Consider the following 16,252-nt stretch of genomic DNA (forward strand, 5'->3'; position numbering starts at 1 on the left):
CCAACTGATAATATTGCAGACTCTGTGTGTGCAAACTATGCCTTTTATTCCTGATAGTTGTATGACCATGTATTTTATTTCTTACTTGTAATGCTATTTCTTGTAACTTACAGGACAAGGAGCAGTAAAAACAGTTACTGCTGTGACTTCTTCTACAGTGACTTCAGTACCAGCAACAACTGCACAGCTTAACAAAGCATTATTCTCCTTTTCTTCTGTGGGGTCTGTATAAATGTTAACATTTCTTTGTAGTCAATGTTAAGTGTGAGTGTATTGGCTGTTACAGCAAGTGTTCTCTACAAGCTGCATAGAACTGTAAAACAGCAACTGCAAATGGTAGATTGGGAGGGCAAGGGTTGTACCAGAGTTCCTGGAAAACCTTCTTTTTTGTGGAAACCTGCCTGAGTGAGGTCTGAAGGTCTGTGAGAATTTGACACAATAGCTTGTTCCTTTGAGATATTTCATTCTGTGACTAACCAAGAGTAAATAATGACTGGCTTTCTTGTCAGGTTTATCTCCAGTGGGCTGTTGTACTAATCATACACTGTGAGCACTGGTATTTCTCATCATCAAGTGATAATTTGAGATGAGAGCAATGTGACTGTAGTTAAAGCAGCAACTCATGGTCTGATGTAGTAGGTTTGCTGTCTTTGAGTGCACATCACCACTTCTCAGAGAAGAACGTTTATGTTGTATGTTGGGGTTAAGGAAGAAGAAAAAGAGGCAGACCATAGCTAGTTTTAAACTTGGCCCTTTGTTTAGTGAACAAAAAGCAGTAGCAGGAAAATCACCCCTAGCAAGTTGTGCAGAGGCATGTGAAGATAAATGTTGGTTTTCCAGCAGCAGGAGAAGGGACTGAACACTGGCAGCTTCTGCTCCCAGAGAAGGAGAAAGAACCTGAACAGGGACTTATGAGACTGGCCACCTCTGCAGATGGATTACAAAGAGTCATGTTGGGTTTTCTAACATAGGCATACACAGCCAGGTTTCAAATGCTGGCAGAGGTTTGAGACACAGAAGTGCTTGGATTCACAGTTAGGACTTGAAATTTGTGCAGATGGTTAAACCTGCTGAATTACTTATTTATTGGCTTGTTTTGGCTTGAGAAGTAGCCTATCCATGAAAGTGACTAAGGAGTCCCCATGCCATCTGGTGATTTCTGTTACATGACAGTAACACACAGCAAGGCATGTTGTGAACATACAGTTACTCTTAAATCTCTCCTATGGAGTGTCTTTGAGGGATGACAGAAACACTTCTTTGATCCTCTCTTATGTTTGAGGGAGAGGGAGGGCACCTTAGACATGATTGTTTGAAATTTTGCATGTTTATCTAATACTCAAGTGAATTTGTCTTAGAAGTGGGTGACATTAAGCATTTCAAAACACACACATGCTTTCAAATGGCTCAGTCTTAACCATTTCTCTGCAATTTTGTGTAGTGGATGCTACCCAGATGGCATGCTGTGTTCTTCAAAAGGCTAAAACAGTCCTTCTGAGAGATTGAAATTGAGATTCAAAAAGCAAACAAACCCTGCTGCAGTGCAGGCTCCCAGGCTGCAGTGCCTCAGTCTATAAATCACTGCTGTTGTCAGTGATGTCTTAGTTTCACAGGCTGACTTGTGTATCAGCAGCTGGTCTTTGACAATTGGAGAAAGCTTAAAGACCCTCAGGGAAGGAAGGTCTCTGGAGAACCCCAGTCCTCATTATGAAAGATCACAGTGTTTTTGCAAGTCAGAATATTTTTAGTGTGAAATAGGCATGGAACCTTTAATTTCTGTCTTGCTGAGTGATATGCTTTTTGATGGGTGGGAGTATCCAGCTATTCCCTTTTGTACATGCACTGTCTCTTACCTTTCAGCTCTTTTAAATCACCAGTCACCACTCTGGCTTCTGCTCTTGCTGGTCTCCCAAAAGTTGTCAGGATTTGGTGCTTGGTGTTCAGCTGCTGAGTTGAATGGGGAATAAATACACAGCAGAAAGGAAAGAATATGGGAAGATGAGGGGTGGTCAGAAGAACTTTGAACATTGACTCTTTTTAACCCTCCAGAAGTTTTGTCAGAGGGGAAACAAGAGGAGCCCAGTCTGTCTGTATCCTTCTCTGCCTGCTTAGTTGTTGGAGAAACCTCTTGTGCCTGACTTTTTGGGCAAGTCTGTACCGGAAATCCGAGTCTCGAAGTTGTGTTAATCATGGGGTTGGAAGTCTCAACACTCTGAGCTAAGTGTCATTCTTTCCCTTTCTCCTCTTTCCTCCTAGGTCTGGCTTTAATTTTGGTGTTGTCACATCAGCTGCTTCATCACCAACACCGCCCAGCCTGGCTTCCTCGCAAGGTTAGTTTGGAAGAGTGTGCAAACAGTATCTATTCTCTGCTAAGACAACATTCACTCTCTCTAATTCATGTGGTTCTTGGTTTATGTTGTAGTTCTATTACTAAAATTGCAGTAGGTGCAATAACATTATATATGTGTCTGCTGAATTATGCCCTCTAATGCACAGAAAGCAAGGCCACCTGCCTTTCAGTTAAGAGGAAGCAAAATATCTGCTGCCAAGAGCACCTAGGGGATGTTAGTTTATGAAAATGCTAATATCTGTAGTCATCTCCTCTGCTGCCTTTAATCTGTAGATTTAAAGTTGCCAAGGTGGTTTGACATAGCTGTCATTAAATGGAACATGCTTGGGAATGCTTGGGATGGCTTTGTGTTGCTTCTGAAATTGACAGTATGTAGACAGGCTTTCCATTTTGTAGGTAGACCATATTTGCCCCATCTGGAATTGACATACCTGATGTTTTCTGCCTTTAATTTCAGTCTTGCAAAAGAGATTTTGTGGTCAAAAACTCACTTCTAATGTTACTGGTTGCTCTAGTAAAAGCTTCCACCTCTTCTTGCAAATCTTGGCTTGCTGATATCCTTAGTCCATCATAGCAGGTCCATCTCTCCATCAGGCAGAGAGAACTAATTTGGCTTAAAACTTGTCAACTTAAAAGCTTAAGTAAATAACAGTGATTAAAGAAGGAGAGAATGCAGGAGACACCTGTAAACCACATCACTGTGTGAGGGCAGTCACCTCACTGTGCTTTGAAATGGTAGGAGCAGCTTTATCTCTGTTAGCTGGTGATGGAAGAAGAACAGAGAAATTTCAGTGCCTTAGGAGGAAACAAATGCTACATTACTCAGTGTCAGTTACTAATATACTTAAATATACTTAATATACTTACAGGGTAAAACATAAGGATAATACTTACCAGCTGTACTAAGAAGCTTTTGCTCTTTGTTACTTGATCTTCACGCACATTTCCTGCACCTTGTCCAAGTCCAAATCAACCCATAGTCCAAACACCAATGTCTTCAAGTCAGAATTTGTCTGCTTGGTGTTCAGAAATTAAATGACAATACATCAAATAAAACTAGTCCAGTCTCCCTTAGAACTTCAGCAGTTTCACACTGTTGCACAGCAGTGTATCTTAGAAGTGGAGCTGCTTCGGCAATTACATTGGAGAGTTTTTTTCTGGTCTTTGAAAGCAGAAATCAGGCTGCATAGAAGCTGGTCAGTGGTCTATAAATAGTTGAATTTGTAAAGAAAAATTGGATTCTGAGACATTAATTTAGACAGTTCTGTAGTGAATGTCAGGAACTGTTTAGCTGAATCAAGTAAGAAGGGGTTACCTGTAGTAATCAGGTCTTTTGTTTTTATCAAACTGTTGAAAAAGAGACAGGAGCCAAAGGATGAAACTGTCTGTTCTCAAAGAGAAGGGTGGTTATGTGGAGACTATGGGAGGAAAGTGTTTGTCACTGCGACCCTGTCCATAAGGGCTTCAGATGTCACTCTTGTCTCCAGAAAGCACATGGAAGTGGCAATAACCAGCTAGTCAGAGGCCTTACAGTTTTGAGGCAAGAGCACTGGCTAACAATCTGGGATGCACTAAAGCATGATTTTATTGTAAGGATGAAAAATGAGCTTTGCATACTGTAACTCAGTTTGTAACTCCTGTCTCTTTCACTGACAGCCCCTGCTAAAGAGTCCACCCAGACCGAGGCATTTTCATTTGCTGGGGGTTCTAAATTTGGAGTAGCCCCTGAGAGCTCCTTTGCTTTTGGGTCCCTCAAGCCAGGAAGTGCCTCAGGAGCCTTAGCAGGAAGTAGCTCCTTGGCAGATGGCACCCAGTCAAACAAACCTGCTGCAACAACATCTTCTGCTCCCTCCACAGCCTCTGGCAAGTTGGATATCCCTCCATCTAAACCAGGAGATCACTTGTTTCAGAGCAACCTAGCTGGTGAAACTCTTGGGAGCTTCTCAGGACTGCGAGTTGGTCAAGTAGATGATAATGCCAAGACCACCACTAAAGCACCATCTACCAGTGCTGCAGGAGCACAGTCAAATAAAGTATCTACGATACCTTCTGGCTTTACTTTTGGTGCTTCCTTGTCATTAGGAAAGGCTGGAGAAGCTGCTTCAACAGCAGTCACGTCGGCTGGCACAGCATCCCCCTCCAGCAGCACTGCTGCCACAGGCAGCCTCTTTGGCAGTGTCCAGATCACCAGCACAGGGTCTTCTGGAGTATTCAACCTTGGAGGCTCTAGTGGCAACAAACCCACCTTTTCATTCGGCATTCAGCAAGCAAACAGTGTGAGCACATCCACCTCTACCCCTTCTACTCTCTCTGCTTCCACGTCCCTCTCATTTGGAAGTTTCTTGAGTTTATCACAAACTGCTGTCCCTGCTGCAACTGCTGCAACGTCTGGTAAGGGTACAGGGGATGCCAAATTACCATCTGTGTCAGAAAAAATGACTGAAAATGAAGCTGTAGCAGCTGGGTCTTCACCTCAAACGGCACCGTCACCACAGATACAGCTTTCAGAGGCCACTAAAGAGGCCACTTTACCCCAGGCCACAGCTGGGGACACTGTCTCTGCAGGCACCACAGCTGCACCTCCCCCTGAGGCTGCTCCTGCCTCCACAAGTGATTCGAAGGCGTCGGTGCCTCCTGCCATCTCTGCTCCTGCTCCCCCAGATCAGAATGTCTTGGCGACAACCTCTGCAGCAAACGTTGCCTCTCCTGCTGAAGCCACAAGCGTGTTGGCTGCTACCTCTGATGTTGCTACATGTGTTCAGAGCCCAGCTGTTGGTACCTCTGTGTTTGCCCCCACTTCTACAGGGTCCTCAGTGTTCTCTCAGCCTCCAAGTTCCAGCACTTCTGGCTCAGCATTTAGCCAGCCTGCTGGTGATACAACTGCCACTCCTTCCACACCCCCAGTTTTTGGACAACTACCCACAGGTACCACAGCATCCTCTCCATTTGGGCAACTCACCACCAGTACCTTGTCCACTGCCACCACTACCACACAGGCAGCCAGCTCAGGTTTTGGTACCTCTGCTTTTGGCACCACCACTACTGGGGGCTTTGGCCAGCCAGCCTTTGGACAAGCACCAACCTTTGGGCAACCAGCGAGCAGCTCTTCAGGTGGTTTTACCTTTAGCCAGTCTGGATTTGGGACAATGCCAGCCTTTGGCCAGCCAGCAGCTTCCACAGCCACCTCCAGCAGTGGCAATGTTTTTGGAGCACCAGCTAGCACCAACAGTGCCAGCTCCTTCTCCTTTGGACAGCCATCTGCCAGCACGGGAGGTGGGTTGTTTGGACAAAGCAGCCCTCCAGTGTTTGGGCAGAGCACTGGCTTTGGGCAAGGAGGATCTGTCTTTGGTATCTCTGCCACTGCCACCACCACAGCATCGTCTGCTGGGTTCAGCTTCTGCCAGGCTTCAGGTAAGAGCAAACTGCAGGAGATATGATAGCCCATTACTGCTGTCTGGAAAGCAAGATGAGTTTAATGACTTTCCCCCCCTTACTACAGTGCTTGATGGTTTTTGGTTTGTTGTTTTGTTGGATTTTTCAATCAGTAAGAACAGTAGCTCCACTGTGTGTGTGTGGGAGCTAATGTTGGACACTAAAGAAGCTTTTGCTCTGCTTTGCTTTCAATCCAAGCCTACCTTCATTTTATACTTACAGCTCAACCTTGACTTAATTTTTAGTTCTTCCTGTTACACAATAAGTGGGTTGGGTTCAGCATATAGTGTAAAAGATTTTGAAACAGTGTGTCAGAGAATCATAGAATCACGAACTGGTTTGGGTTGGAATGGACCTTGAAGATCATCTAGCTCCAACCCCACCCTGCCATGGGCAGGGACACCTCCCACTAGACCGGGTTGCTCCAAGCCCCATCCAACCTGCCCTTGAGCACTTCCAGTGATGGGGCATCCATAACTTCCTTGGTCAACCTGTGCCAGTGTCTCACCACCCTCACAGGAAAGAGTTTCTTCCTCATGTTCTAACCTAAATCATTGTAATTTGTGACACTGAAGTGGCAAAGCAGCTCTGAGGCCACAATCAAGGCAGTGAATACAGATGCAGCCCTTCCTTCTGTGGATCTGTGGTACAGCACTGTGTCATGATCTGTGATGGCAAGCATGTTAAGCCCTCAAAGTGATGGGTTAGCAAGGAACTAATCTGTTAAATCCACTTTTGCATTTGGAGACATCTCAAAATTAAAAATAGTGGTAACATGACCATCAGCTACCTGTCTACACAGTTAAATTGAGTACTTGCATGGGCCAAACACCTTCTTTGTCAGTCTGCTTTTGTTCTCCATGTTGCTACAGTATATTGTTGGGTTTTTTCCAAAGCTTTTTCTGTACAATCTTCAGAGAGTTCCTAGGGAAAAGTGAAAAGTACATTGTAATAATAGAGAACGTGTCTTTCTAAGGAAGAAAAACTAATTAGGCTCATTTAATTAAAAATTATGGCACTGTAGGCAAACTGCTTGCTCATTTTAACTACAGTAACAGAGAACAGTTAAATTGGAGAAAGTGAACTCTGAGAAAGGTGTTCCTAAATATAGAAATGCAAGTTTTAATACAGAATGTGCATTTAAGGGAACTAGGAAATGGAATGGAGAGTTCTTTTTTTTTAATCAAAATATTTCATTGTCTATATGGGGGAATCTTGAGGTAACAAAGCTCAGATCCTTCTTACATGAGGGAAATCAGAAAGCTACAGTGCTTGTTCATGACTTGCAGCATAATTATAGCAACATTAACAGAAATACAATTCTTACATTGTTAGCAACAAATCCCACAAGTGAAAAAGCCTCTTATTTTCTGTTTGGTTTAAGTTGGGCAAAAAGCAAAGGAGAATGACTTTCAAATACACTTTGAATGGAATTTATTATTTCTGTATTGGCACATACTTAAAATTTGTCCAACCTAGATGGTAACACCATTGGTATTCCTGTGTTTTGGCATGGGAGACCTGTCCTTTCCCTGCTTCTGGACTAGTGTCACCTCCTTAAATTGTCTTTTAGCCTAGAAGTAGTGCTGGTGGCTTATTTTCCTTTCTTTTCTTGGCAGGTTTTGGTTCTAGTAACACAGGTTCTGTGTTTGGGCAAGCAGCTAATACTGGAGGCACTGTCTTTGGCCAGGCAAGTATTTATTGCTTTTGTAGAATGAAGGGACTGTTTCACAGAGTAGACTTGTTCAGGGTTCCCTGTCTATTTCTGATATATAGGGGAAAAAAGAAAAAAAAGATGAAATTTTATAGGCTCAGTAAAAAGAGTCCCAGTCTGTACTGAAGATATTTGCTATTTTATTTGGTATCAAAGCAGCATCTGCTGAATCATCTCCAAAGGGTGTGGAGAGACAAAGGTTTTTATCACATGCAAGATAAGATAGAGATGTGGTAACTCACCTGCCTTTATTCCATGCTGAGTGGAAAGTGGACAGTGTAGGGCAAGTTTCAAAGGCTTTATTCTGTACCACAGGCAAGGTTTGAGACAAATAAGATTTCATGGCATGATGTGTTGGAAGATAATTGCCTGTTGGTTCATCAGCCCCTTTGTACATTCAAAGGAGTAGGCCAGACAGAAAAGTCAGCCCTGGGGGCATGTGCTGTTTTGACTTTGCTTAAATCCCCCTTTTTGTGTTCTAGCAGCCATCTTCTTCCAGTGGAGCCTTGTTTGGAACTGGAAGTGGTGGGAGAAGTGGAGGCTTCTTCAGTGGCCTGGGAGGAAAGCCAAGTCAGGATGCAGCCAATAAGAATCCCTTCAGTTCCTCCAGTGGAGGATTTGGATCTGCAGCTTCCCAGAGTAAGTGAACAAAACAAGAATACAAAATGTGCTGTGATTTCCATCTGCTTTTGTGATCCCATCTGCTTTTCTGCCATTAGTTGTCTTTGAGTAAATTCTGTGCTAACATGAAAGGCTTCTAGTGGGTAATGGAGACAGTGTGAGTGATGTGTAATCCATTGTTTGTCTTTTAGGTTTATGGAAAACAAGTAGGGAAGCCATTGAAACAAACAAGCAGATGCAAGAAGTGTAAAGGATGTCTATATTCTGTTGGGAATTCTTGGCACAATGCTGCTTTAAAATTGAATACTCTAAATTCTTGTCACTGATTTTCTGCTTCCAACTTGGTTGGAAGTTAGAAAGCTTTAATTATTTCTCATCTGCCCTAACACCATCAACATTGTTAACAAGCTCATCCTCAAGAGAAACAAGAAGTGTGTGATGGATAGCAGTTTCCTCAGCTTTGTCCAAAAATGGCTGGTTTTATGGACCACATGCAAGATAATTTCCCAAAATTTGCTATAATATGTGGATAAGCTCTCAGTCATTTTTCATGTCTAGGAGGAGATGTGAGTTTTTTCAGTCACATGGATGTAATAAAGAAAAATAAATCTGCTTAGTGGTTGGTTTGTGGATTTAGTCTGTTTTGATGAGAAAGAAGAATTATAAAGTTCCTTCTATCAGTTTTTATCTAGATTTGGTAGATGGGTGAGGGTCTCACAGGTGAACTCTTAGAAGCACTGTGAGTAGATGACAGGAATTGTTAAAGCCCTCCTTGGGAGGAACAAGGGGAAACTCAGCTTCTCATTGCAGAGTGTTCTTTTTGATGTGTTCATTTTGTGCTTGGGTTTGGGGAAGCAAAAGGAGTTTCCCTTTCTCCTGATGCAGTTAATGAAGCGTAACACAGAATATTGTCTATTATGAGCTTCATTAGTGTCCTTTATCTCCCCAGATTCTTCTAGCTTATTTGGAAACAGTGGAGCAAAGACCTTTGGATTTGGCAGCTCATCTTTTGGAGAGCAGAAGCCCACAGGAACTTTCAGCTCGGGTGGTGGAAGTGTGGCATCTCAAGGCTTTGGGTTCTCCAGTCCAACCAAAGCAGGTACTTTGTTAACCCCCCCATTATGAACACCCACACTTATCCAGGAGGTATTTTATCAGTCTGACCTGTCATCATCACTGTCCTCTGTGGTTGAGCTGTTGATCTCTGGCAGTTAATTGAATCAAACACTGGAAATTTCACAAAACCTCTTTTCTTTTTACTGTCACCTGCCCAAAGGAATATCCTCAAAAGCAGTGGTGACTGTGATAAGTTCATTAGAACTGTATGGCAAGGTGTTAATTTTGTCAATGGCTGGACAAAAATGGAGGTCCAAAGGGTGAGGCAGAGCAAAGCTTTTCTCCTCTGTCCTCAGGCAGTTCTTACAGTGAGCACTGATGGACAGGTGTTCTGCTCCAAGAGTGTGTCCTGAAGTTTCATCACTGGGGGCAGCAGGGAAAGCTTGGTTGTCTTTGTTGTCTGGAGCCAATGGTGCTCAAGAACTTCCTCAGAGAAGCACTCTCTGCTATGACTGTAGCTGTGCTCTCAGGTTAGTGAAGTGGCTGAGAGCATAATGATGGTGTTACCTGATCCAGCAGCCATTTGTGAGCTGTCTCTCAAGTATTGCATTCTGCTCCATAGTGGGCTGAGTGGCATACCTCCCATCTGTTAGTTTTACTAGAGGAGGAGAAGGGCATTGCTGAGGGAAGTCTTTCTTTCATTCACCCAATGACTCTATCTTTGCTTTTGATTATTTGGGTTTCAAAATTCTTAGTGAGATTTTCAAGAGGTTCCTGCAGAAGGCACATCCACTCACACAGAGCCTCTCAGATCCTTCCCTCCTCTGGTTATATTTGCCACATGCTGAAATGAATGGTGCATCTTCCTCTCCCAGCTGCACTGAAAGTGTTTGATTTAAATCCCCTTTGTCCTCTTTCCACTACTTGCAAGTTTCACTTTCCTTTCTCCATTATTTGTTACTATGTGTTGCAGAAGAGGGTACTGGGCAAAGCTTCAGCCCCTGTGGTAAATACTGCAACTTCCTAGAGGTAGAGGTAGCAAGATACCTGATCTATGTTTAAATAATTCAGGCCTAGCTTTTATTTTTCCAGACCTTTTGTGTTTACAGCCAAACAGTATCTGTTTCCTTGCCATGGACTGGAATTTCAGCCAGGGTATTACAACATGTGGTCGTATCCCAGTCCTCAGCCCTAGTGAAACAAAAGAGCAGGTGTCCTTCACTTTCCACAGTGTCAATCATAAACAGGCCAGAAATATCAGCAGGTGAACTCAGAATAAAATAGTCTGGGTAGAAGTCCATTTAGAGCTGCAGAAGGTGGCTAAACCCCAAACAGAAATTGCCAGGAGCAGAGTTCAGTTCTTGATTCCCTGCAGGAATGGTGCAGTTCCATTGACCTGGCCTTTAATTATTGCATCTTAGTTTCCACCACTCAAGCCAGGACTAGAAGACACCCTGCCTCCTGAATCTTTTTGCATCACTGGAGCACCTCAGTACCAAACTTGCTGTCTACTCTGTGATCTTAAGATCTTATCTTAAGAGATGGGGGAGACTTGCCCATTGCACTGGGGAGTTCTTCCTGTGGAAGCAGTTGCATGTATTGAGTTCTGTCCTCTGGACACGTGTTTGTCCTCCCAGAGCTTTAGATGAGAAGCCAGGGTAGAACAGTGCAGCCAGACCCAGCAGCAGATGTTCATGAAGGTGCCCTTTACTGGAGACTCTTCATTCTGCATTGTCCTCTGCAGTTTATTTGGACATAACTTCTTTAAATGGTGATGAGCAGAGCTTTGCTTTAAAACTGACTGCAGGAGCTCAGCTTTTTCGGGAAAGAAGAGCTAGTTTTATGGTGAAGGATGGATGTGTGTCTTTTATAATAATAAAAGTATCAGTCTATCACCTGTTGGATGTATTTTTACTGTAACTTTGTTTTGGTACATGCCTGCTGTCTCACAATTAAGATGCCTATTATTATTATTTTTTTTAATCTAAAGTAGAGATTCCTTCACAGTGTGCAGACATGGATGATGTCTCACCACCTTTTAGTACATCTTTGGGGACTGAGTTGATTTTGTGCTCAGATGTTCAAGAGACCCAGAATGTGGTTTCCTCCTGGGTAGCCTCTTAATTTGCTCGCAGTTTTCGTGCAGGCACTCAGACACTTTTCTTATCCATGTCTTTAGTAACAAAATGCTCTGCAGTTTGGAAGCTGTATGACAGCTAATTTCATAAATAATAGTGTGTCCATGTGGTGAGAGTAACTGCCCCAGGATGGAGATGATAAATTTGGGAATCTAGTTTCTGGTTTTTTCGCTTTATTGTTAACGTGATGTTCTTGTCCCTTTTTTGTTGTTTTTTTTTTTTTTTGCCTCTGTTTTGCTCAGGTGGCTTCGGTGCTGCTCCAGTGTTTGGCAGCCCTCCCACTTTTGGGGGATCCCCTGGGTTTGGAGGGGTGCCAGCATTCGGTTCAGCCCCAACCTTTTCAAGCCCTCTGGGCTCAACGGGAGGCAAAGTGTTCGGCGAGGGGACAGCGGCAGCCAGCGCTGGAGGATTTGGGTAAGCTCTCCAGGGCCTGGGCAAGCAAATATTCTGGCATGACACATACTATTGTACTTAGTTACCTCTGCTTAATGTAAAGAATATTATTCTGTGATTGATTGCCAAGGTCTAAGTGTCCTTGGTTTGCTGTTTGTTTGCTTTTTTGAAAGGCATAAACCAGACTTTAACCCCAAAGGAAATAACGAGCAAGATCTCATTTTAATGCTGAAACTGCTGTGTTGGATCTTCAGCTTTAGATACGGGGGGAGGAAATGTGAGTCATCTTGCAAGTGTCCAAGGGAATGAGTTCAAATCTAGGCCTACAAACTATGCCTAGCAAAGAAAATAATAAATATCATTATCTGTGACTCTGTCTAGCCACCTTATCCACTCATGAGATTTGGGCTAGAGATACTAATGAGAATTCAGTCTGCATTCTCATTTCTGGGGGTGGGAGGAAGCACTTGTAACAGCCTGTGCTCCCAGGGAGATTTGTGTTTATCCCACACTGATTGTTTTCACCTGTTTCTTTACCCCTTAAGCCTATGCTTGGCTCCAGAGCAGACAGCACTTTATTCCTTGTTTTCTTCAGCAAATACAGAATTTCAGACCCTGCAGAGCAGCTTCTGCAATAGGCAGCAAATGCACTTCTTCAACATACAATTATATGCAGACTAAATAGACCCAATTAAAAAAAATAGTGATAAAAACTTGCAGTGAAGAGAGGAAACTGGATGTCTTCCCAATCTTAGTGTTTGTATATTTCACAAATGTTTATCTTTAATTTCATGAGGAACTGCCTTTACTTAAGGCACACTAGAACATCCAGAAGTTAATAATTCCTCATGAGCTTAGGCAGATATACCAGGGCACCCTTGGGCTGTGGTAGACTTTAACTGGGTGGTTCTGCTACACCCTGAACTCTGGTGCAGCAAGTTGGACAATCCCTTTGAAAAGGTTAAAAAGAAGAGGCAGCTTAATTAAACCCCTGCAAAGGAGGATGTGTTTGTAGGGACAACTTAGCTTCAACTTCACTGGTATTTTGTTCAGTTCCAACTTTGAGCTATTGTGCTGCAGGATTTTGTCCTGAAACTGGATGCATTGGGTGACAATGTTGGAAGCTTAAAGATAAAAATGGATTCAGAACAAGGAGCATGGTGATGCAAACAGAGGTCTTGCACCAGCAGCCTGCAGGCTCAAGAAAGACAACTCAGTGGCTTAAGTGAGAAGTTTTGAGGATTTCTTCCCTATTGGAAAGGTGCAGATTCACTCTGGTATTTTCAGAGCTGCCTGAGGAATTTGATTCTGATTTTTAAAACTGCAAAAGAGAGTGTCTTAAAATTCCCAGGCAGCTTTACAAAACTCCAGCTTTTGCCACAAAATGTTGAGAGAGAGTTTAATTTTGCGGTATAATGTAGCACCTGTGCAGGGCTTCTTTTCTGCCTTTCTCTTGAAGTAAAGCTTTAAAAATCCCAAATCCAGAAAAGCTGTGTTGGTATTAGCTTAGAGTTCCTGAGAACACCCTGCTAGCTTAAATTCATGTGATTCATTGCTGCTTCAGTTCTGAAAAATCTGCATCGCTCAATAAATGACTTCAGTATCAAAAATAGAAACCACCACACTTCAAAGTCTGCAATTCAGACTGTTTGTGAGCAAATAATGTTTTGCTTTCATAAACTAACCTCAAATGCCTCTTGGTTCTGTTTTGTGTAGGAGCTTTACAAAAGACCTGGAAATCTGGGCAAAATAGGTTTGATTAAATTGCTGCCAGGCAGTGACTGCATCTCATGCCTTTTGTATGTTTAAAAAAAAAAGAAGAATTGTGCATAGTGAAACTGTTTCTCTACTCCTACTGTGCTCAGCATTTTCAGCAGGTGTGTTCTTCTAGTTGCAACTGAAAGAAACAGTTTGAACCACAGGTTTCCTTGTCACTATTTCACCTCCACTTCCTTTCACTGGGGAGAGATGTTTTGTGCTGTTTAGTGGCACAGTCCTGAGGAGGTGGAGCACTGTAAAATCCTCTGCTCAAATGCATCCCTCCCCATCTGGCTTCTGTTACAAAAAAACTACAAAACCTGTTCTGCCCTTGCTGAGAAAACCACATTTGTGGCTCTGAGCTGAAGTTGTCTGCAAGGTGCATGGGTCAAGAGCCAAACCAGGGGCACGGGGGGTGGTTGGCAGGGCCAGGGATGCAAAGTCACTGAAGTGCCTGTTGGATCTAGAGCCATACATGGAGGCAGTGTGTGCAGTTGGCTGTGTCTGGGACAGGAGAGGTGATGTCCTTTACCAAGTGAATTGCTTGTCACACTGCTACAAGGGTTGTCTGTTATTTGGAGAGATATGGTTTGATGTGGTGGTTTTGTTTTGTTTTAAAGTCTTCTAGATCTGGATGGATGGAGAGGTGGGTTAATGTGCTGTCAGTTCGTATTGTAAGTCAGAAGTGACAGGAGCTGGTGTGAGGCTCAGCCTGGCAGAGCTGCCACACCATTTGACTTGGTCAGCTGAGGGAAGGGCTGACACTGGTAGCATTGAGCACTTGCTGAGCTGCCTATTTGAAAGTTTTGTGTCTGCATTTTGCTCAGTGTAATTTAGAGAAACATTTGTCTTTTGAGTGCAATTTTTGCTTTCAGAATTGGGAAGAGTGATTGGGGGCAGAGAATATGGTCTCATTAGTGTCGTGCTGATAGCTCGGCAGGGCCTGGCTGGACAGAGTGGGTGGAGAAAGGAGACCAATTTCCATATATAAAAGTGTTTCTTGTTTCACTCCCCAAAAGCAATTAGGGAAATAATTCAAAGGTGGTGTGGAGAAGTGCCAGGTAGGTGCAGATCTTCTGCAAAGCACTGGAACTGTGTGTAGTTCAGAATGGGCTGGGGAGAGAAAGGAATTGAGGAATCCATGGGCAGTGAGCAAGTTACCATTTGAAGGCTGGGAGTCTGGGTGCCATGCCTGGGCTCTACTTTGTGCTCTGGCTGTGAGCAGCTCACACCCACTCTTGTTTGCTGCCCTGTTTGTGAAACAAAATGATGCTGTACTTCTGAGCTTAGAGTGAGAACTACACAGAGGGATGAATTGTCATATCCCATTTGATGGCTGGAGTTGGCATTTCCAAGCACTTGAGAATGTACCCTGTGTATGCAAGAACATATTTGCCTTTCTGTCTGATGTACTTTAAGAATATAGCCTGAACAGACATTTGTATATAAAATAGTCTTTCCCAAACCAAGAAATTTTGTTTCCAGAATGAACAATTATAATTATTCCTATTGGGTCGTCTTGCTCTTTTGATGTATCCTTGTTTAAGGAGTGCCCTGTTCTCATGGTAAGTATGGGGAGAATCTTACTTGGTGTAGGTAGAGAAGATGCTTGCAGACACAAACTTTCTCTTCACACTGCAGGTTTGGTGGTACCAGTAACAACACAGCATCGTTTGGCACCCTAGCAAATCAAAACACCCCGACGTTCGGATCGCTGTCACAACAGGGTACTGGGTTTGGCACACAAAGCAGTGGATTCTCAGCTTTTGGGACAGGTGGAGGAGGTAGGAGAAGCTCAAATATAATAGCCCCTGTGTCTTGACTTTTCCCTGGAACTTGGGTGTGACTCCTCAGCTTCCAGTTAAAACCCTGCCTGGTCCTGGTCCTGCTATAGGGAAGGCATCATGTAACAGAGAACTGAGCTGCAGGGTGGGGTGTAGCACCTTCTCACACTTTATCTCCTAATTCCATCAAAGATTTGCTGTGGCATGTCAATAAATCACTCTTCTTCACGCTTCATCAGATCACTGCTTTTCACACCTTTTGGGGGAACTGTTCTTCCTTCTCAAAGGACAACATTGAGCAACAGTGAATGTCAGTACCACATGTGTGGGTACCTGTGTGTAGGTCCTTGGTGTCGAAGCATCACACACTGCAAAGCTGAACTCAAACACCAGCAGCCAAGTTTTTAGCTGATATAATTCAGTGGAAGCTGCAGTGATTTACACAGGGTTGAGAACAGAACCTGTGAAAGAGGGTATGTATGTTCAGTGGTGGTCTGCCTGCCACCCCTGCCTTGCATCAAGCACCAACTCCCTCTGTTTTCACGGAGAGGTGGATAAACCGGGCACACTGTGTGCACTTGTTACTAATGAATGGACGTAGCTGATTAGCAGTGAAAGCAAAACCCTCTTAGCAATTGAGGCAAGTCACTTTTCTTCTAGATGGAGATTTGACTTTCATTGTTTGCCCATCACTCTTTCCCTGGCCTAAGGCAGGGAAGGAATGTTTTTCAATCTGTGTGTGGGAGGGGACGTTTACTGCAAATCTTGTGCATTCATTTTACCTTTTAACAATTATTTCTCTAATCTTGCATTTCTTGCAGGGTTTGGTTTTGGATCATCTAACACGTAAGTACCGTTGGGTGTCTTAACTCATTAAAAATACAAACAACAGAAGTAGAATAGGATAGTTGAATGGTTTATAAGAGCAAGCTTTGAACATAGCAGTAATGTACTAGTTCTGATTTCTTTTTTAGTGGCAAAAAGCTCAAAGTCTAAGCTTTGAATG

At 43.3% G+C, this 16,252-nt stretch overlaps 1 protein-coding gene across 3 annotated transcripts in view; it reads left to right on the forward strand.

Moving 5' to 3' along the window:
* Positions 1–16,252, forward strand: part of NUP214 (nucleoporin 214) — a 41,738-nt gene that overhangs the window by 24,751 nt on the left and 735 nt on the right. For 2 of the 3 annotated variants that reach the window (XM_051636584.1, XM_051636586.1), the window contains exons 27-35: positions 114–222; positions 2,257–2,330; positions 4,007–5,761; positions 7,402–7,472; positions 7,979–8,135; positions 9,067–9,216; positions 11,554–11,725; positions 15,104–15,246; positions 16,068–16,092. In XM_051636584.1, coding sequence (XP_051492544.1) covers positions 114–222; positions 2,257–2,330; positions 4,007–5,761; positions 7,402–7,472; positions 7,979–8,135; positions 9,067–9,216; positions 11,554–11,725; positions 15,104–15,246; positions 16,068–16,092 — 2,656 coding nt within the window. The remainder of the gene's footprint in view (positions 1–113; positions 223–2,256; positions 2,331–4,006; positions 5,762–7,401; positions 7,473–7,978; positions 8,136–9,066; positions 9,217–11,553; positions 11,726–15,103; positions 15,247–16,067; positions 16,093–16,252) is intronic. The other variant, XM_051636585.1, reaches the window with a different exon arrangement.

Source organism: Apus apus, chromosome 19 (genome assembly GCF_020740795.1).
Source record: "Apus apus isolate bApuApu2 chromosome 19, bApuApu2.pri.cur, whole genome shotgun sequence".
Classification (NCBI taxonomy): domain Eukaryota; kingdom Metazoa; phylum Chordata; class Aves; order Apodiformes; family Apodidae; genus Apus; species Apus apus.